Source organism: Eucalyptus grandis, chromosome 11 (genome assembly GCF_016545825.1).
Source record: "Eucalyptus grandis isolate ANBG69807.140 chromosome 11, ASM1654582v1, whole genome shotgun sequence".
Classification (NCBI taxonomy): domain Eukaryota; kingdom Viridiplantae; phylum Streptophyta; class Magnoliopsida; order Myrtales; family Myrtaceae; genus Eucalyptus; species Eucalyptus grandis.
In genome coordinates this window covers 45,025,323-45,047,280 of record NC_052622.1, presented here as the reverse complement: position 1 = coordinate 45,047,280, position 21,958 = coordinate 45,025,323, and the positions used below count along the sequence as shown (strand labels likewise).

General features: G+C 39.9%; 3 protein-coding genes across 3 annotated transcripts; 1 reads left to right on the top strand and 2 right to left on the bottom strand.

Annotated features, from left to right (window-relative positions):
• Positions 1 to 3,644, bottom strand: LOC104426667. Its single transcript, XM_010039796.3, has 5 exons — positions 3,361 to 3,644; positions 3,152 to 3,235; positions 1,577 to 1,754; positions 627 to 716; positions 1 to 339 (listed from the first exon to the last, which is right to left on the bottom strand). The coding sequence occupies exons 1-5, from the start codon at positions 3,493 to 3,495 to the stop codon at positions 182 to 184; spliced, it is 645 nt and encodes a 214-aa protein (XP_010038098.1). The 5' UTR covers positions 3,496 to 3,644; the 3' UTR covers positions 1 to 181.
• Positions 3,645 to 6,676: 3,032 nt separating this feature from the next.
• LOC104427946 (pentatricopeptide repeat-containing protein At4g02820, mitochondrial) lies at positions 6,677 to 10,446 on the bottom strand. Its single transcript, XM_039305373.1, is given in 5 exon segments — positions 6,677 to 8,273; positions 8,276 to 8,606; positions 9,058 to 9,445; positions 10,200 to 10,311; positions 10,404 to 10,446. Coding segments are annotated over 5 exon segments (1,791 nt in total). The 3' UTR covers positions 6,677 to 7,356.
• A 4,860-nt stretch (positions 10,447 to 15,306) lies between these two features.
• LOC104426665 (protein MARD1) lies at positions 15,307 to 17,566 on the top strand. Its single transcript, XM_010039795.3, has 3 exons — positions 15,307 to 15,952; positions 16,031 to 16,834; positions 17,048 to 17,566. Exons 2-3 carry the CDS (start codon positions 16,047 to 16,049, stop codon positions 17,142 to 17,144), a joined length of 885 nt encoding a protein of 294 aa, XP_010038097.2. The 5' UTR covers positions 15,307 to 15,952; positions 16,031 to 16,046; the 3' UTR covers positions 17,145 to 17,566.
• The last annotated feature ends 4,392 nt before the right edge of the window (positions 17,567 to 21,958 follow it).

Below are 21,958 nucleotides of genomic sequence, written 5' to 3'. Positions count from 1 at the left end.
TCTTCGAAATAATTAATTTTTTTCTGCGGCGTCCGTGCCTTGGAGCCTCTTATGAACTACAAAATAATTTGTGCAAAAGATCGAATGAAGGCACGGGCCATCTCTTTTATTGTCGATCCGGAGGTGACCAAAAAAGAAAAAAAAAAATGAATCTTCTTCGGAGTTTTGCGAGAGATATTTATCAGTACGTCCATTCTTTGGGAAGAAGCAAATCTGACGATGCCGAGGAGGAGGAGGAGGAGCTTTGGCTCTGTAATACAACACAACGTTGTGTTGCATCCTTGTCGTCTCGATTCTTCACTAGGTTGCATTCCACGTTGTTGGGTTTTTCTTTGGTATCTGACATTGAAATTAAATGGTTTCAGACCAAAATAAAAAGTAAAACCAAAATGTTTAAGACTTTATTCATTTACAAAAGTGAACGAGTGAAAAATATTATCACTATCCATGAAAATATTTAGACATAAATTGTTATTGATAATGTAAATATTTTCATTAGTTGACTATTTTTAGTGATACGAGCAATCGATTTTAGAAAAAATTATTTTTTAAATTGTGTATTCTTTACGAGACATATGGAGGCAAAAATTCACCAAAAGGGAAAAAAAAAAGTTGCAAAATAGGACCTGGTCTTCGAGGAATTTGCAGGCCAAGGGCTTGCACATTGAGGTTGAGCGCTTGAACGACCCGTGAAGGTAGGAGGACCGGTGCACAAGCTGCAATGGTTGATTGCAAGGCATTGAACTTTGTTAGATATATCACTTATTCTGTTTTTTGTTTCAATATGGAAGTTCAAGCCATCAACTAAATTGTAATTACCTTATTCACAAACCTTATTGTTAAAAATCATAATCTTAAGATATTTTCATCTTTCCACATTTGTTATGCTGCCTTTTTCATTTTGTGCACTGTGTTTTGAAATAACTTAAAAGCCAACATATCTCAGGATTCAACTCTAACGTGAGAAGAAGAAATAGTCAAATATAATAATGATAATGAATGAACCATATTCAATATCATAGATTTATGTGAATTGATCTGAGCAAATCCATTGGTGTTATTTCATAATCTCTATGAATTCAAAGGATTACAGAGTTACAATTTCTTAATTTTTCAAGTGTTTCTTTGTGAATGTAAATTCACAGTGTTGTCTCAAAATTTCTCATAGAAAACGTGCTGAAAAAAACTCAAAGCATGAAAAGCTTAACATTCCTCTTGTCTTCTTTAACATCTAACCTATGAGAAGTCTGAAAAAGAAAAAACCTTGAAATCCCATGTTTCAAGAGGTCGGCCGACGCGGATTAGGTAGGTAACTTATTTAAATATGTTTCATTTGGTTTCTTGCATTTTGATGGGCATCGCACCAAGTGTTCGTGGTAGAAAAATAATAAATTGAGAGTTGCCTAAAAATGAAAAGAGAAGTTATTTTTTTAGCAGAGGTTGATTTTATTTTATTAATAGTAGTTTTGAAGGAAGAATGAGTCAATTGAGCGTCTTAAATATATATATATATACACACACACACACAACTATAAATATGTGATATTACAATTGTTGAAATCCAAGTGTGTCTTACCTGGCTTCTTGCGGTTTGACTGGGCATTTGCACTTGGTGTTTGGGGAAGAAAAACACCGGTGCCCTCGGACCTTCGACCCGAATCCAGGAAAACTGCTTGCATTCCAGGTCCTCCACAAACCCGATTTGAACACAAATTTTTGGGCCTAAGATGAGACCTCGCCGTATGCTTTGTTTGCTGATAATCAATCAAAATAACTTCCTTTATTTCATGCATCAATCTATTTTTATTTTTTTTAACAAATGTATCACGAGTTGACGAAGGAGCATATTTCTATTCGTTTTCTCGGAGTTGGTAAATTTCAATAAGTGTTGCTAACCGTCCAAAAATTTATGATATTGAAAATGATGGGTGAATTTCTTTTTCTTTTTTCAGATAACTTGTTGGCAATTTATTAATACTTTATTATAATTACCAATCTTTCTGTAGTTTGCAAAATAACAATTTTTATACTAACTTACCAACTTCCACCAACCTGGCCTCTGCCTGGCAAACCCCAGGAAAAAAACCAGAACACCAAAGGGTTCGTCAACCCAGGACCGTAATTGATCTTCTTTCTATCCTCGCGCGTGTTTTATTTATATAAGATAGTAATGTTCCGAATTTACTGACTTTTTGTACAAATTATCAAGCTATATTAGGGTAACACGGTAAGCAATTACCAGTTTACCACTTACTATGCCAACCATTAAGATAAGATAGTAATCTATTACCTATATTAGATAAATTAAAGAGAAAACTAAACAAACATTGGTAGCTCACTCAAACGGGAATTGACAACTAAGGATTTAGTTAATAACTCAATCGGAAAAAAGTTGATAAACCAATAATTAAAGTTAATAAGACAAGGGTAAGTGGAAGTACTTAAAAATAAGAAAAGTTGGTAAACAGAAGAAACGTAAAGTTGCTAAGTAACTCAAGTGCGCAATTTAATTAGAGAAAAGTTAACAAATCACTCTAGTCTAAGCTGATATTTTCTAAAACAGAAATTGGTGAACTCAAGACGTTAATAAGAAACGCAAATAAGTGTAAATAATCTACTAACAAGTACCGACAATGATGGCAAGTTGCCGGTAGTTCATTGTTGTTAATTTATTCCGACTGAATAAACTTTCCACCGATTACCTCAATCTTAAATTCGGAGGCTTCACCTTGCATTTGATTTAACGAGGAAGAAATTCTATTAACCCTCTCAGCGCCTAAAAAAATATCAAATTTTAGCAACTAGTAATAGGATTAAGCGGCTGAGGACAGTGGAAAGGTGAGCGCAGATGTGACCTGAACCCAAGACAATTTTAGAAAGCTCAAAGAATGCTACAATAGTACTATGATAAAAAAATAAAAAAGATTTCTACACACACGTCATATTTTCAATATGAAAAATGAAAGTTTTGCAGTGATGAAAAAGAGAGAGAATCACACCAAATGACTGAAACAAGTGCTGGATTATTCAGCATTGATAAAGGTGAGCTACAATGCCGCGCTGAACATTCATTTAAACCGAAGAAGAATTATAAAAGGAAGGAGTTTGATGAACTAAACGTCCGTAGAACACAGAAGGTTTTACCACGTACCGGTCGAAGAGTCTCAGGCTTAACGGCTTCCACTTGGGCAGGAGGACTATGTCGTTGCTGGTTGTGTTGATTCCTCAAGTATCCCTGCAAAAAAGAGAAAGAATGAAGCTCCTTTCCCATGCTTTTCATTCTTGATTTACCAGAAAAGGAAAAAATGGAGCTTCAGAGAGAGAGAGAGAGAGAGGAAAATGAGTTAAACAGGATGAGACCTTGGCTTGGCAGGTTTGGTCTAGGACATGAGATGGAAGCCGAGTCATCCCTTCTCCTTCAAACATGACTTCGCCATCTCGAGCCATGTATATATCGCAAGACTCCATGCGTGTCTCCGCACTCGCGCGGCGCATGAATGAGAGAGAGAGAGAGACGGAGAGGCGACTGGTTTCTTCACCAAGGTGTTCGAGAAAGGAAAGAGTCCCTTTTAAAGGGCCCCTCCAATGTCCCTAACCTGCAACTCACCTAAACATGTCTTTCTACTTAGAGAGGTTTCTGTCTACGAGGTTTATAATTCGACTTGAGAAAGACAAAAAGCACACAAGAGTCCATCAATTCACGACAGAAAGATATCATGGAATAGTTTTTGCAGTCTCGTCGGATTGGGTAGGGTTGAGAGGTTGGGTTCGGTAAACCCCTTCATTTCAATTTTCCCCCCTACTCTTCTTCTCGTGATTCCTTGGCTACTCCAATAACATCAACCTAGTTCGACATCCGTACGTTCTTTTAGGTGGGAAATTTTTAGTTTCTACCTGACAAGTGGACCCGCTATGCACCCTTGCTGCGTGGAGTAATCACGACATGAGCGAATTCTGGATGGGCGTCTACGCTCGATGGTATCGAGAATCGAACACGTCTCGTGTGCTAACTCACAGGCTCAAATCCATTCACTTGAATTTATTAGTTGTGGGGGGGTTTCCATAATCATAGAAAAGTGGTTTGGTGGTACGGATGTGAGGCACACGGAGAGCTGATGCATTCATTGATGAATGCCTCTTTTCTTCTTAACCACCCGCCAGCGCTCTCACCATATTGAGCAAGTTTAGGAGAGAAGTGGGTGACTTAGATCTCAGATGTTTACACGTGTCATGCTAAGCATAGACTTTTCTACTTTTCAATCATCGAAGTAAGCCCTTGTACAGTGATGTGCTGTAGCCGTTGTTTTTGAATTTCTAACATTACTTGAAAAAGAAAACTTCTTGCGTTGGCTGTTCACTGACCTCACCAACCTCGTTCTTTGAAGATTTGATGAATCTTCAAGCACATAGCCTGTCATTCTGTGAAAAAAGTAGGGTGACACGGTACCTTCATTTGGCTTCCAACCTAATTGTCTAAAGACAAGAACGACTCCCAATCTGAAAGGCCGATATAATCCACATTCGGTGAGGCAAATTTTGATTTCGCTATAGTTATCATTCAAATTAACCATCTCTTAGTATTGAATGAACCCAATCGTAACATTGCTGATCAGATTACCGACTGATGTGTGATATGTCTAGCTTGAATTCTATCGAGGTTGCACCTCTTAGGTTACATTTGATTGTCTAAATTTTTAACCAAGATAAGATTAGATATGATAGAATATGAAATTTATGGAATTTTGCTATATCCTATTGATTATAATAATAAAATCGGATATATTCACATCATATTATATATGATTTGGTATAAATGCATATGTGAATCACGAATTTTACGAACAAAATTGGTGAAAATCTCTTGTGACACTCATCTACTTTGTTTTTATTTATTTTCCTCTCTATTTTAATTAATTTATTTTTATTTTCTTTCTTTCCCTTCCATCATCCTCTAATAAAATTTTATTAAATAGAAAATTGTACTAATATACCTAAAATACTAAAACACATAAAATATGTAATAAATATATATTTATATATTGAATTTATATTATAAGATAAAATTAAATTTGAACATATAAATAAAAATAAATTAAATTAAAAACTATTTTTTGTAATTTTGAATTTCTTATATTAGAATTCAAATATTATTTATATTAAAATATAATTTTAATTTTTTTTTTTGAAAAAAAAAAAACTTGCATATTATAAATATTATAAATTCCCATATGTCTTTATCTAACCTCCCTTATGTGATAATTTTATTTAATGTATATTCAATTTATATCCGATTTTATCCTATCTTGAACAGTTACTAGATTATGCCACAAGGAAACTATACTATGTAAACAAAAATTGATGATTTTCACTCTAAATTCTATATTCGGTTTTGGTCCTAGAAGGAAAGTTACTCACCTAAACTGTCCATCCATCGATTGATTATACATCAAACCACTCTGCCGAATCAAATAACTTCAAGAACATACAAGCGAAATTAGAAAAGAACACACTAGACTATTCTCAAACCGAGGGAATATAAGCATGTGGAAACAGAGGTGGCCTTGGCAAGCACTAATTGCGAAGATACCCTGCACGTCTCCGACGTGGATAATGCCAATGATCAAACCCTTCCGGAGAATGTCATTTCTGTCGATAAATGGAACAACTTTGAGAGATTCCCATCAAGCGCCTATTGCTTCCATTACGATACCTATAATTATTGTGAGTTGCGACGTTCAAATGCTGGGATTTGAAGAAAGTTTGAGGCCGATGCTTGCTCGGATATCTCTCTTTCCTCCGTATGTTTCCCAAATGAAGATGATGTGCATTATGGATTTTGATGATGCACACAAGGCTGTCTGTTGTCTCCAATGCTAGTAACCACTCAAGTAGCTGGAGGGGACCGGGAATGATAAATGGACTGTGCTCGATCAATTTAAATGAAAAATAAACAGTCTGCACTGTACAGGACATGGACACTTCCCATGTCAATGGCAGCTCTGAAAGATTGGAGGGGATCCAACAAAGAGAAAACTCGAGAAAAAGGCGATCATCCAGTCAACAAATGACTGAATAATCCCAATTAGCATGTTGACACGAGGACTTAGCAGCTAAGTCTAGGTAAGTGTAAAACCTCTCTCGATTCCTCGATTCCACAATATAGCTGTCTACCCAATGAATCAACATAAATTATCAAACCATTATGCTTAGAGAAAAACCACCATGAGCTTGTCGAGATAGTTGTGAAAAGCATTGTTCACCAAAGTGTATTTATTTTACCGAAAACTTCATGACAATGAAGCATTTTCCATAAAAATCATTTTCAAAGAAAATATTTAGTACTTATTTGTTTGGTTGTTTAGGAAAAATAGTTTCCTCCTTGCTAGAAAGGGATTATTTTCCCTCAATCTAAGTTCCTTTTCTTTTCTTTTTCAGTTTATGAAAAACGTTATCCGTGGTCGATTAATTTTCCATCATCTCCACTTTCAATTTTCAGTGTTTGAACTTTGACCGGATTTCTTGATCACACGTAGTCCTTTGTTTTATGATCAAATCACGTCTGAATATTGAATCTTGAATCTTGGGGTTCGTTTAACACCGATATCTCGAATCTTGGTCGTTGTCTAACGCTGATGTTGTCGCTTAAACTTCAATCTGCATATGAGAACTCGGAAACTGAGGCCCTCATCTGAACTGTGATTTCAGAGGCATTTACCCACTTTTCAAAGTGAAAACAGAGGTGGGAAAGAGAACCCTGAGAAGAACCAGTGCAACACCACACCGGTCCGCGAGTAAGTACACATACCTAACTTTGATTGTCTGGTCGACAAAACTAACAACTCAAGCTTCTTTGTCCAGTGTCAACTGAAATTCGCCCATCCACATATACCATATACACTGCTCAACATCGAATGATCTCTGTCTCATTTGGCATTTGATGAAATTTGAAGCTCATCTCCTTCGTCCTCTCCAAGCCCAGTACACAGGGACGAAAAGGAAAAGGCAAGAAAGCTCGCCAACGCTTTAGTCAATGCAAGCAAAAACAGATATGGCTAGCAGTGACCGGGACGGATGGATGCTCTAAAAGATTGGAGAAGACTCAATAGCAAGACGATTTCGAAATGAACAGGCTCGCCCAAGTGATATGTGACTACAACCGAGTGACTCAGTTCATTGCCTTGATTATTTGCAATCGAAAGGCTAGATATTTCTTGTAATTCCAAGAGATGCTTGTATATACACTGGATCACACGGCAAAAGTGATCCAATTTGCCATGATAATCAAGGTCCTTAATCATCCCCCTTCACGCTCGAGGACATTTCCTCCACTTGTTCCAGAATAATCCTCAAACTGTCTCAGGAAAACTTTTGATGCGGTCCGTACAATTTGCTGGCTTCATTCAGAAGTCTAGACGTCTCGTCATCCTCCCTAACATTATCTTTTTGCATCTGCTCTGCAACAAAGAGTGGCCTTAGACCGGCTTTGGCATAAGTGCGTAGAACTGAGTTATAGACCTTGGTATTTACATGGCCAGCATTCCGAATAACAACAAGAAGTTCCTCTGCACCTTCGACATTTCCACTTTCCTCTAGGTTCTTGAATACCGCCACAATCAACTCTCGGTCAAAAACCCACTTTTCTACGCTGGCAATAGCCATGTACAGATAATAAAGAGCTTTATCCAACTGCTTCTCTTTCAGAAAACCCCGTATCAGATGCCTCCAAGTAGTGTAACGAGGAGTGACCCCATTCTTTACAACTCGCTTGTAGAAGTTCTCTGCTATCTCCATTGGGCCATTGTTTACATAAGCGGCTACAAGTACGTCTACCACGCTAGGATTGCGAGTTTTAGAAACCCACTCCCATTCAGTGTACAGCTTCTCAGCTTCTTCCATTTCCCCAAACTTTGTAACTGAAGATATCATGCAAGCGTATTCGTTGTCATTCAATTTTGGAATGGACGATCTCATCCTATTCCATATCCGATGAACCCCGTCTTTAGCTCCCATGTCTGCAAGCAAACTAAGGAGGGATGAGTAGGCAGCCCGATCTCCACGTGAAATCCTTCTCTCCATCTTCTTTACCACAAGGGATGCTTTTTCCAGAGCAGCATTCTTTATATAAAGTTTGGCGAGAATACTGTAGGTCACCCAGTTAGGACGCATTTGTGAACTCTCCATCTCCCGGAAAACCTTTTCTGCAGCTCCAACATCATTTAGCTCCTTGCACGCGTTCAACCACAGGTTATACGTGATGGTGTCCGGTGAAGTGGCCTTTTCAACTCCTCAATCACTCCAGGGACCTTCTCCGGTTGTCCACTGGAGGTATACAACGATATCATGTGGTTATAGGGAATGGGGCTCTTCAAGAGACCCCGAGTCAACATTCTTGCCATGAGGGCCTCAGCTTTGTTGGGCAAAAGCTTCTGGGCATAGAGACCGAGGAGAGCATTGCAGGTACTTGGACATCTCTTCTCAGCAGGGAGATCCTCAAAGAACTTCTCCGCGCTGCTTAGACCGTGAACTTTCTCAATTAATTCAAGGTGGACCGTATAGTCTCTCGGGAACAGCTTCATATCTTGCCGCAGCATCATGGATTCACATAACTGCGAAGGAAACGACATAGCAAAACATTAAGACTGCATATGACACACACGGACACGTACACAAGCATTCATCTTTCGCAGACATCATATTTGTGCGGTTGAATTCGTAGATGAGAGGCTCAACAAGTATCAAATTTGTGCAGCCGTACGAGGACCTCAACATCCAAATGTCCGATCTGTGGCAGAAAATCCCGAAATCTCTAGAAGGAAACTTCACCTTCGCTCCAGTCATCATCACCTCCTCTTCTCCCCCGAAAAATTCCAGGGATGGTTTAGCTGCCATATGGCAGTAAGTATCGCACGCGCAAGCACTATGAACCGATAAAAGAGCAGATCCCCATGATAGATGCGAAGATGATTCACAGTGGAGGCTACATTTCCAGCACGAAAACCCGGCCGAACTACAGGCTCAAAGATGAGAGCGAGAATACTACGCTCGAAGAGCACGCACCACGAGGGCGCGGTCGTAGCGCTTGAACTTGCGAAGCATTGAGATGGTGCGGCGGAGCTGGGTTTCGGCCGCCGGGCGTCCTCCCTCGTCCCCCTGGCGAGCAACCGCCCCCTCCGACGCCTTCGCCGCCGCGGAGGCCGACGCAATCGCGGTCGCAGGATCATCCCCCGCCTTGCCCGTGGCCGCGGACACCGAGGCCTCCGGCGGAACCCCGCCGCCGAATCGACCGCCGCGTCCACTGCGGCGGATGCGGCCTCCGGAATCTCCACCGCCACCGTCGCCGCCGCCGCCGCCGAGAAGCGGCGGGCGATGGTGGGAAGCGAAGCGCGAACGGAGCGCAGCAGCATATTTTCCTGCTCGGTGCTCTCTCTGGGGTTCGGTTCGGGAACTGGAGTTTACCCGTTTGTTACGTTTGGATCGGATCCTGTTACCGAACTGGATCCACCATTAACGGGTCGGGTTCCGTTCCTGAGGCCCAAGCCCACGATTGAAAAAAAGGAAAAAACCAAGGGATCTCTCCCTCGCGGACCAAGCTAAATCCGAGGTCAACTTAAATATTGCTCCTAACTTCTACTCGCGAGTTGCCCTTTCCATTTCAAAATAAGAACACTAAAACGTTTAAAGAAATTACAAAACAATAGTTACATATGATCTAAAGTTTATAATTCAAAATACATATGATAAAAAACTTTCTCGCATCCAGTTAAATGGGTTTCAACGCTTTTACCTCGTAATTATTAATAAAAATAATTATATATACGCGCACGAAGTTTGCCTAAATTTAGTATCTTATAAATAGGTACTTGTTGAATCTTGATGTATCAAAATCAAATTTGAGAGTTGGTTGCTCACTCTTTCAAACCTTGATGTCCCTATACTACGTTTCAGAATTGTATTAAAATCTAGAGACGACTCTCTTGGGTTGTCATAATATTATATGATCTCTATCACCTCTCTTACACTCAGAAACATGAATGCCATTCTATTGAGGAAAACGAAAACAAGGCATGTCATTACCTACTAGACCATTAGTGTTAAAAAAGAAGCAATCGCAAAAAACCCAATATCAGAATAAGAAAGAAAACAGAGACAAACCAAATACTTAGAGGGAACAAGAGTGTTCACCGAGAAAGGATTCTTGCCCTTGACTCAAGCCTTCCACAGGGCTAATGGAGAAGTAGGCCTCACTGCCAAATGCCCACAAAGCCAACCTTGGATCATCCCTATGTCTGCTCCTCTTGGCATTCATATAATCTGAAACCAGGCATTCAGCATTTTAGGAGACAACCCAGAACAAGAAAAGCGAAATGCACAGCATGAATTCCCAACCTCGACGCTTAAAGTACACGGCGAGGAAACTGTTATGAAACCCAATTCCACATGATCCATTAATGGCTACAATTCGACTCCGAAGAGCCAAAAAAACCGAAAATTTCATCACTTAAACCGAAAAAACTATGATCAAAATATTCTATTTGTCAAAAGTTAGAGTTTTCTCGAAATATTGAGTCCAACATCGTGCTGTAGTGATTTGAATAGTGCGGCCCTTATGTCTTAGGGTTTCATCGTGTATTATGGAAAACCTAATAGTTGTCCTTTTTCTTTTCCTCGATCTCTGAAAGCCTCGTTAATCACAATGCACTCATGTAATTGACTTGCTTTCTTTTCTCCATAGTTTTACTTGATAAAATAGCATAATTTTTTCACATCTTAGTATTTTTTTGACATGTAAATTGCAGATTGCTCTATGCAAAATCCGATTTAAAAAAGGAGAAAGTGGTGGAAAACAAGGCACTACATTGTTCCTAAGCATGCCTATCAAAATTGGAGAAAATCATCGACTTAGGGATTCTTTTGACTTCAATAACAAAATCGATGTCCAAGACATCAACATGGAACCATCCAAGACAACGTCTTTGTTTTCGGGTCCTCATGTTGAGTAGCATCCATTGGATTGCACAAGTTCAAAGGGGACATTTTGGCATTGGTGTCTCATCCATGCTTAGCGATCTCTGCATTGGATATTGAGGATTTCATCAATGTAAGAAGGCCAATCGAGCAAAGCTTCATGGACGATGCAACATTCAATGGAATCATGAATTTACCTACATCTACAATCATGGAAGAGGATACCGATGGTGACAGCTCTCAATGGAGACATAAGTACATTAGTTTTGATTAGACAAACATCTAGAAAGCGTCGTACTCGGTGGCTTGCCTCCAACAAGTGACCCTACCACATAAAAGTTCATCCCCACAGTAGCGGAAGCACTTAAGCGATCATTCAACTAGTTTACGAGAAATTGTGAGGACCGGATTGTCTCTTAAAATCAATGAATCTAAGATGTTGTGATTTTACCACATTAGTATGTGCTCATATTTTTTGTCGAATCCCAATCGCAGTAACATGTTTAAATATTGATTAAAGTGAGGAGTACATTCCTTTATCATTAGTTCTTTATTCTATGTTGTCATTAGACAATATGTTTTTCTATGCTATATTGCATGACCAAATTTCATCAAGAGCTCTCATATAAAAAGGCAAATTACCTAGTCGGCAAGCATCCATATTATATATGCACTATTGCATTATATATGCTGAGCTTTTCTATATATACCACAAGTTGAAATGTAATCTGGAAATCCCTAATTTAATTTAAGAATAATGAAGTGATCTCTGCATCATTATTGTCCTGAAAGAATATGTTGGTTCTATGCTACATTGCATGATTGAATTTCATCATTTGTTACAAGCATATCAGTTTGTGATTTTTTGTGGTATTAAAAAAGTAATCGAATGTAAATTTGTCATAATTGTACAAATTTGAAATTTCCATGGTATTATTACAACTATACTAGTTTGAGATTTTTAATAGTAAAAAAAAAATCAGCATATCGGTTTGAGTTTTTCATGGTACTAAACTTTTATAAAAATAATTATGCAATTGAATTTTAGTACGTAAATTGAGATTTCTCAAAACAATTTCTTTTAATTTCTACTTTCACAACAGAGTTCTAAAATATTTATTTGTAAAAAGAAAACGCTCGTTGCACCTAGCAAACCGAAGCAATAAAATATTCAGTGCACGCTTTTTGGATCAGGTATGGGGCCTGATTCAGCGATAAGTTCGCGTGGTGGGGGGGCGAAAAGGACGCAGGCCCCCGAGCTTTGAGCGGTAATTGGCAATTTGGCATCATGTTGTGGGTCCCATCCGCTCCCCCATCGGACGGTTTCGGAATGGTAGCCTCGAGAAAGACTTACTAAAACCGGTATACAAGACGAGAGTGGTGCAACGGACCTATGAACAAGCGGGGCCCTATTCAAGAATAGATAGCGGTCCCCTGACGTATCAGTTAATGAATAGAACTTGATTAGGTTTCGTTATTTCTCTAAACTGAAATTGAGCTGTCGTGCAATGTCGAATAACCTCAAGTACATGAGAATAGGCACGCGATGCGGAACCTGAACATGAAGATACAAAAAGTCATATTACATTGTCGATCTTGTTTTGTATGATTACGATGACGAAAGAGGCGTTAGTTAGCAATGAAAATCTCCTTTAAGCATTGCCATAAAAAGGTTTCATACCCCACTATTGAATACTTAGCCATTCGGCATCACATGCGACTAGAAGTTACAAAAATTTGACAAGCTTGTCACCGCGGCACCACCAAAATGTTAACGGTTAAAAAATTCGTTCTTGTGCACGAGATAAGTCGCAGATGAACAGCACGGCACGACCCATTTGGAAAAGATCCGTTCACAGTTCGAATCGGACTCGTGGTCTCGTGCTTAAGAATCAATCCCTTTTAACAAGTTTTGGTGGTTTTATTTGTTTGATTTTTCTTTCTTCTTTCATTTTTTTTTTTTTTTTTGGTTTGGTGAAACAAAAAAGGCCAAATCCAATCGTTTTCTTTGGGCCCCACTACTCGCTTTATTCATCGAAAGCAAGGCCCACAGGTTGGGCCCAGAAAACGTTGGGCCTCACCACTCGCTCCAAAGAGGACACAAGAATGGACATTTTACGAAAGAGAGGAGAGGGGGAAGGAAGGGTGGGGGGGACTGGTCTATGATAATGATGAAGATGTCCATCACCCGTTCGGGCCCTACCAAAAAACAAAAATAATAATTAACGTCTCGTCACGTGATGGTTGGCTCCACGTGCCTACCCAGATTTGCTCCCTCTCTATAATTGTCCGATTACCCAGAGATAAGACCCATTCGATCAAATCCGCTTATTTCGCGACAAATATTTATTCATAAGAACTAGTTCCCTCATCGGAGCATCCGCCGTTGTCACAGCGACGGACGGGCCGATTGCCACCTTTTTTTTTTTTTTTTCGATGCGAAAAGCATACAGTGAAGATTTTTCTTTTTCTATTTTTTCTATCGGGTTAACCGGGCTAATTATTGGTTTACGTTGCTAATCAAGATCTCTTAGCTGGCGAATCTGAAAATCTCCGGCGGGGAGGGATTTACGTTATCTCAATGCAGCGCTTATCCGAGCTTCAAGTTAAAACAATCAAATTCCTTATCCTCGAGAACTATTCAATCTAATGGAAGAAACGATTAAAATATCTGCCCCGCTTGATTATTTTATATTCGCGCTAAATGACAAAGAATTTTTTTAAAATGTTTTCAATCTCGAGTCTAACACTAAAATTGGTATGCAATAAAAAAAAATTTTTTTAATAAAATCTGCTGAAGATTTTGGATCTAATGAAGCAAAAATTTGCAAATTTTGAGTCTGTTAAAATCTTTTTCTTTTTTTTCTTTTTTGGGGAGGAGGGGAAGATTTCAGTGATTATCGTCTTAATCTGAGGGTGAATAAAAGGCGTAGGAGCCGTTGGAATGATGGAAGAGGATAAAAAATAATGATTTCTGGTGGTGGGCCAAAGTCTATCTCATAATTTAGAGCGGAAGATGGGGACAAAAAACTATTGACTACACCAAGCGAGTCACGACAAAATTGGACATGACTAGGAGAGAGAAAGAAAGAGAGAGACGGAAAGAAGGGTTACGTGTGGGGGAGGAGAGAGAAAGTGCGAAAAACCCCGCGATGATATAGAAGGGGAGATATAATCCGTACTTATATCACTGACGTGGGTAGCCGATTTCGATTTCAAACTATAATTGTCCTTTTCGCGATGATCATGATAGACATGGGTTGTGTAACAAATTCGCTGCGTAGGTTATGTGCCGTATGAAATTCTAGGTGAGAATTCGAGAATTTCTTGTCGCCCATGTTGTGTCGTAAGCCGCTTCTATTGGATAACATTAGATCATATCATTGAATAATACTAGTTGATGAAAAAAAAAGTTATCAGTTGACAAATTTCATATGCTAAACTGTAGTGTATGGTACGTATTGCGCCTTAGAAGATTTTGAGCATCATGACATTGTTGTATAAATGTCAAGTAATGCGTACAAAATCGTGACTTGTTGATCCTAAGTAAATGTTGGTATGTGGTAATTTGAATTCGATCTCTAATCAATTGATCAATAAGAATATAGGCAATCGTAATTACCGTATTTTCAATGATTAGATTCTTTACGAGAGTTTTTCTTGCATTGATAGCATATGGATAATAATAGTAATTATCAAGTCGAACCCATTTGCAATAATAGTGTGCTTAACTAGTTTTGAATAAGTTCCAAACTAAATCCTTTATGGCCATGTGACAAGTTCAATATTCTCAATGAGTTGTTGTTGATAACGAGTAACAAGTTTTTACCGTACAATATCTGCTCAATATAGAAGTCAAATTGCATCATAATTACGGAGAAGTATAATTGTATTGAAAAATATCGCGACTTGTAAATTTGATTGATGAATATTTTAAATGTGCTTGCCCCTCAAATTTGGACGAAATAGCCATCTAAAAATTCTTTAAAGGACATATTTATAATTGCAAGCGTGTGAAGAATTTGTCAAATCTCTTGATGAAGATATTGCGGTTACGAATTCACAACTACAGCAGGGCGGCGGCCACGGATAAACTGGTGCCAAGCAAAGCTCCAATCCGAGAATTTCGTCTACATCGCTCACGAGAATAATCCACACGAAGACTTACGAAACGTAAAGAAACCGACAAATTCCCCTGAGAAGAAAATGTTAGCGATTGATGGATGGGAGAGGGGGGGCGGTCTGCGTTGTCAAAGCCACTGACTCTGCATGCACACGCCTCCTCCCTCTTTATATGCCACGTCTCTCCCCCATCTCTCCTCTCTCTTTCTCTCTCTTGAAGTTGCCTTCTTTGTTTGCAGAACCGGAGCTGAGAGAAGAGAGAGAGAGAGAGAGGGGGCACGGGGAACGGGATAACATTGATGACACAGGTGGTGAAGGTGACCCGCCACCCGGGCCAGAGAGAGGGGGGGAATAAGGTTAAAAGGGGAGAGGGGATTTTATCTGAAGTGGGAGTTGCACTCATTCCCTCCTCCCCGGTGCAGTGACGGGTGATGATTGATCGATTGATCGATTGGTGATGGGTGTTGTGTGGGGCGCTTTATTAAATCTGCGGCTCTCCCGTTTGACGTTTAATATCAGTCTGAGAAGATCGGAGTGATCGTTCTCCTGCGCTGGCTGTGGCGGTTCTTTCCCTGCTCTCCTTGCCGATCCTGCAGCTTGTGTTGGCGTTGCAGTTATCGGTCTCTCATTTCCTTTCGTGCTCTGAGGATCGAAGAACCCAAGAAAGAAATTCAACAAATTCACCGAGAGAGAGAGAGAGGGAGAGAGTTCTGGTGGTCACACACGGAGGCAACAGAAATTTTGACACATTTTTCGTCCATTCGAAACGACAAGGATCATTTCAACTGTGTTTTTCAAAGCCCAGCTCATCTTTCAAGGATACCCAATCACAAAACAAGAGACCTCTTTTTTCCTGATTTGCCAAGTGAGTTTCTTCTCTCTCCCTCTCTCTCTCTCTCCCTGATCATTCTTGATGCTAATTTTTGCGACTGTTTTGGCGCAGCGGATTTGGGTTCCAGATGCTGAGGAACAGGCCAAGGGCAGTGACAGGAAACAAGCAAGCATTGGTGGCCGATCACCGGTCTCAGTCCACCACCACCACCACCCCCACTCAGAACAATCACACCTCTAATAACAAAGCAATCTTCCCGTTTTTCTTTGCTTCGAGATTCATGGATTTGATGATCAAGACTGCACTCACCGAGCCCAAATACCTAATGGGCGTGGGCGGTCCGAGCAGCCCGAGCATAACCCTCCACATCAATCCTTTTTCTCACCTCCAATTCCCATTTTGGTACCAAAAATATCACCAGCCTCCGAGATTCCCAGATAAATTCCATGAAGTCAAGAGACACCCATTTCGAGAGCTCGACTCCACCGCAAGGACCGGCCTCGCTCTTGTGGACGCACTGTCGAACGACAAAGCACGCACCCATCGAGAATCTGTCCTCGAAGGAAGCGACAAACTGGTCTTGCCCGGATCAAGATCGAAATTTGAGGCTCCTCCTGCTCAAGAGCCCGCTGTCTCTCCAAGCGGGTCTCGGAATTTTGCGTTCCTTGATGATCAGGTGCCGTTGAGAGGGCGTTTGTCCGTGAGCGAGATAGAGCGCTTGGCGGACTACACGTGCGTGATATCTCGCGGGCCTAACCCTACGGCCACCCATATTTTTGGTAGCTCTGTAGTGGACAAGTACTGCTTGCCCAGCGAGGTTAAGAAGCACGCACTGCTTGGTCCAGATAACTTCCTCAGCTCCTGCCACACTTGCAAGAAGAGCATTGAACAGAACGCGGACATTTACATTTACAGGTACTCGTCCATCCATTTTTAAAACTTTAAACAGGTTCTCGTTCACCTCCTCTGTTTTCCTCTTCTTTTCAAGAGCATAGAAGATAAATGTCATGGGGTGTGAACACTCCACCCTGGACAGATGGAAGATATTTGTAACGGAAAATATCCACGAGATCAATTGAAAGAGATGATGTTAGATTTTTTCCTAATGCCGTTCTCGTTTCATTGCAGGGGCGAGAAAGCTTTCTGCAGCAACGAATGCCGGTTCGAACAGATTCTGCGAGACGAGGCAGAGATCGCTGTAGAAGCTGATGACGTTTCTCTCTAACTCCGGCACTTCACACCTCCCAAAGTTTCGTGCATCTCGAGAACACTACTATTTCAGAATTTGCGGAGAGGTTATCATTATTGAATTCACGGGACTAGACGTCTGCCAGATTAGGGAGAACTTTAAAATTTTCTTCTTTCCCCATTTCTGAATATATTTTTCGAAACCCTTCTTCATATCGCACCTCTCCTGCAGATACGACACGAGAGAGGGAGGGAGGGAGGGAGGGAGGGAGGGAGGGAGAGAGAATATTTTGTAGAAGCCTCCTCCTTGATCATGATTTTTTTCTCATCAATTTTCCGTTTTGGAATCAGCAGACGAAGCAAGCAAGATCTCTACTTGTTTAATACTTTCTGTCCTTTCATGAGTAATAAAAAAAAATGATGCTTGCTTCTGAGCCCTGCCCACAGCCAAACACCTCATCTCCTGGCTCTGGACAGATGTTGATGACGAAGTACGAAAGCTCAACCCATGTTGTCATTTTATAATCGGATCATTTGCGAATAAATCGTAATGTACACGAGAAAATCATGGCAGAGGTTGAATTTTTCAATTCAGTTGAAGAAGATTCTCTTCCCCTCGTCAGCCTTATCCTGGCTTCAGCTTTGGTTGAGTGAGCATCCGGGATACCATTTCCATAGTTTTATAATGCGAGTCTCGTCTGATATTTCTGTGACCTTCTCCCGAGCATCGATCCAGATGGGAAGTCACTTTCGGGTTCGCGATCCGAGCTAAATTGAATTGATATTTTTATATATGGGGGGTGGGTTCGGCCTTCACGTTGCAGAGTCTTCCTCTGCTACGGATTACAGATTTACAAATGGATTGCTTGTGCATCCCCATACTGTGGTCCTGCTCCTGAAAATTTAGATAATGGTTTGATTTTCTTTGCCCATTTTCTTGAATTCACAAGGAAAACATGAGGGAATTGGGTAAGGCTCTTTGGTCAACTTAAGGGTAGGTTTGAATTCGTGGGAGATTGAGGGTTTGCCTCGATGGTAGTTTTCGATTTGGACACTACTTCTTCACGAAGAAAACGTTTGATTTTGTATGTAGTGAGAACTAGGCTTTTGTCAAGGAGTAACTTCATTAGTTGAAATTGCTCATCATTAGTTGAAATTGACAGATGAGCAAGTACACATTGGTTAAAAAAACTGAACTAGAGGGGTCGGTTTCCAATTTATGGAGTTAGGAACTAGTCAATCTGATCATGGAGTTAGGAACTAGTCAATCTGATTTTAGAATTAGACCGACCAGTCTGGTAGATTTCGAAATCAGTGATGATATTTATGTGAACCAAAAAGGGCACGGAATCTTTCTTTTTTTTTGGCAATTCGTGAGCTAAGAAAGGCACAACATCATTATCGTGCATTGTCGAAAATGAAAAATTCATGCTACTCACATCCTGATTTTAATAATTCAAAAGGCATTGGAACAGATAACTTAGCCCGTTAGCCACAAATTCAAGTAAATCATGACAAAGAAAGTTACTTATAGAAAAGGGAGCAGTGTTAGAGTAAATTCGGTGAGAGGCAAGAGCTCATCCTCAAATATAAATGCATATCTCATTTGGGGTACTTTTAAATTAGAGGTGGAGGGAGACTAATTATATGTATATACGGCTTGGGGTACATTTTACGCGCAAAATAAATTAGGGCATAATCCAACTCTTATTTAACGTCCGCTTTTTCAACTTAAAAAAGTTTAAGTCAATGGTTGGAGGGAAAATCAAATATATATAAAATGCTTATATATCGCATAAACGAGTGACCTGCTATACTTTGTTATGATATTAAAGCTGATTTCTAATTGCGAAAATAGTAGAACTAAAACTGCCAGATTGCTCACTGTTGTTGATTCTTTTGCTTTGACGTTAACGTCTCTTCTCTTGATCAGCAACTCTTGACAAGCTCATAAGGTTGCGAAATTCCTTGGAAAACATAACGCATTGACATTCGCTTTATTGAATACGGACAAACCCGATCTTGGGCCCCAAAACTTATAATAAATTATATTCCACCATAAGCTAATTTCAAATCACAAAGAATCCAAGCCTAGTTGATAGCACATGTCAAGATAGATAAGACACTAAACTATTGTTGATCTGTTTAGCTTGACGTCGGTCAATTATTTCGGCACAATTCGTGACCTGAAGCTACAGGTAGCTGAGATCACTTGAAAAATAATTGCGCTCGGCGTATTAAGACTCGTTTTCTAATTAAATTTTATCTATCGAGTTAAAAGAGAGCGTGTGAAATGATAATTGCAAGAGGGTATTCTGTTCATGAGCTTTGGACATAATTAAAAGAAAATGCTGGTTGCTTGTGATCTCTATTTCGAAATTAGTTTTTGGCTAGAGTCAAGATGAAGTTAATTTAATCACGACTAATTCCCTCATTTATCAATTTAATATATATCAGCGACGACTGAAGATGGTTATTAGGGAAGCAAGATCTACGTTGCTTTCGTTAATAGTCTACGTTGGAAGCCGTGGCTCTAGCAATTTACTTATAATCCTTTTTTTTTTCAAAAAAATTAATCTATTTAGTTTAAAAGTGAATTCTTTGAAAAGAAACATTGATATCAAAGCAAAGATTTTAATTCAATTCTCTGGTTTTCACTATTCTTATGTAATGAGGGAATATTTTCGCCGCGAATTTGCTTAATAAAATCAATATTCGTGCTTCAAGGATTAGCGTGGGTTAAGATCTATGTAACGTGTGGGGCAAGGACGCAGGCATTTTTAGGTACGAGCTTTTAATGAGCAAATCCTCCTTCATCTACACGACAAGAAAACACGTATTTTGCTGAGGGAAAACATTAAATGGAGGGACTTTACCAAAAAAAAAAAAAAACATTAAATGGAGGGACGTTGCTTTCGGGATTGAAATTGGTCGAGTTTTGCATGCTTAGAGTTACGTGTAAGTAGGCCTTTGTCAATTCGAAGTAAGCCCCGGTCGGGCCTAACCAGCCGTTAGGCCCAATTCGGGTAACCTCCCTCCGAGCCCGCCTCCTGGAACCAGCTTTGTCGTGCCTAGGCCCGGCAGCCCGTGTCGCCCACCGGCTAAGCATACCCGCCTTCAAGTTATCTAAACTTCAAATTTGTTTCATTAGTGGAGGTTAACATGAATATTTTTTCTTTAGTTCGAGGTTAACCGAGGAATATTTTTCTGATTCGTAGAGAAGCTTGACAAGGCAACTGGTTTGAAAGGTCTCTTATGGCGGTACTTTTCTAAGATGTCGCCGTGCATGCTGCTCCGTGGCCTTGATCGTGATCATAGTTATCACAAATTAGAAATGCCTATTCTCATTTATAGTTCGTCGATTCCTCAAGGCATGGTGCTTAAATCACTATGTGCTTGCTCTCCTTTTTTGTTTTTCTTTCTCAAAAAGCAATTAAAAATGGCGACCAACACACTGGCGACCTTTCAGAGCATTATCATAAAAGCTTCACATCTACTATAAAATGTCCGATTTAAGTTATAATTATTTTGGATCTCCTGTCACTGCATCCCTATCAAGCAATCTCTCCGCACGACGTATGCTATAACATGGGCTGTTCAAAGACTCGCTATATCATGAATCGAACTCTTGACCTTGTGCGGGTCAGACCACTGGACCAATGTCACTCCCATTATTGTCTTCAATGATGAGAAATGGACATGGCATTATGACAGGACCTTGAATCTTTTTTCTGGACCACGCCTTGGACCATGGAAAAAGAAGAAGTGGAATGACAAAGCCGGTCTTCAACATATGATATGAACTTGAAAAGTAAGCAGGAAAACAAAGGCAAAGAGGAGGAACATGGGGAATTTTCCGTGTATTGTATTATGTACAAACTCAATGTACATATCCATATTATAGTACAAAGTGCACATAAGAAAAGGCAACTAAATAATTTACAAATCAGATATGATATTAAATTGATCTCGATTGATTTCATGTATCAATCTTAATCTAAATAATATCCAAACGATTATCGTGTATCTTCCAAAAGAACTCCAGCAGACTCCTGAAAAAATGACACAATCAATCGATTATCATCTCCCAACAGGCAAAACGCCCTGTTATCCCGTGCCCGCTTAAAGCTTCGGTCCACTTCTTGTCCTAGCGCTAGAAGTTGGATTCGTAGCCATCGGATCTAGGCAGCTGAGGTTCGCTAGAGAAAAAAGGGGGAACCGCGAGCTCGATCGAATCCGAGATCGACGGTTCCGTTTCGATCAGGAGATCATCGTCACCGCTGAAGACAAATCTGCTGCTGGGTGGGGGTGTGGGGGTGGGGGTGGTCCGACTCTGATTCCAAGAGAATATTTCAATCCGAACTTTCATCCCCCGGGAAGAATACAACACTAGAGTTCCTGACTTACCATGCCGCAGACAAATGCAGGAAAACAGAAAGCTGCGGTGGGATCGGAAAAAGCTAACCTGAATCGTAGTCCTTTCAAAAGTCACGAGCCTTCCCGCTTGGGTAAAAAGAGGAAGTTTCTCTGTCTAGGCTGAGATTCTCTGCCTTGCAATGTTGGACCGAAGATTTTTAGATTTCAGACGGGTGAGGTAAAAAAAAATATCTAAAGGGTTCCGTTTATTCGAAGAGAAACTGTTTTCGAAAATTTACTTTTTGACTTTTTTTAGTGCTTGGAAGATGAAAAATTAATTGATTTACGGAAAATATTTTCTAGAAATTAAAAACAACAAGATTAGATTGGGGGCAAACGACTTTCTTTTTAGGCAAAAAGGAAATTACTAACCTTAAATCACCAAACGATTGAAAATAATTTTTAGGAAAAGTATTTTTCTTGGTCACAAAATTT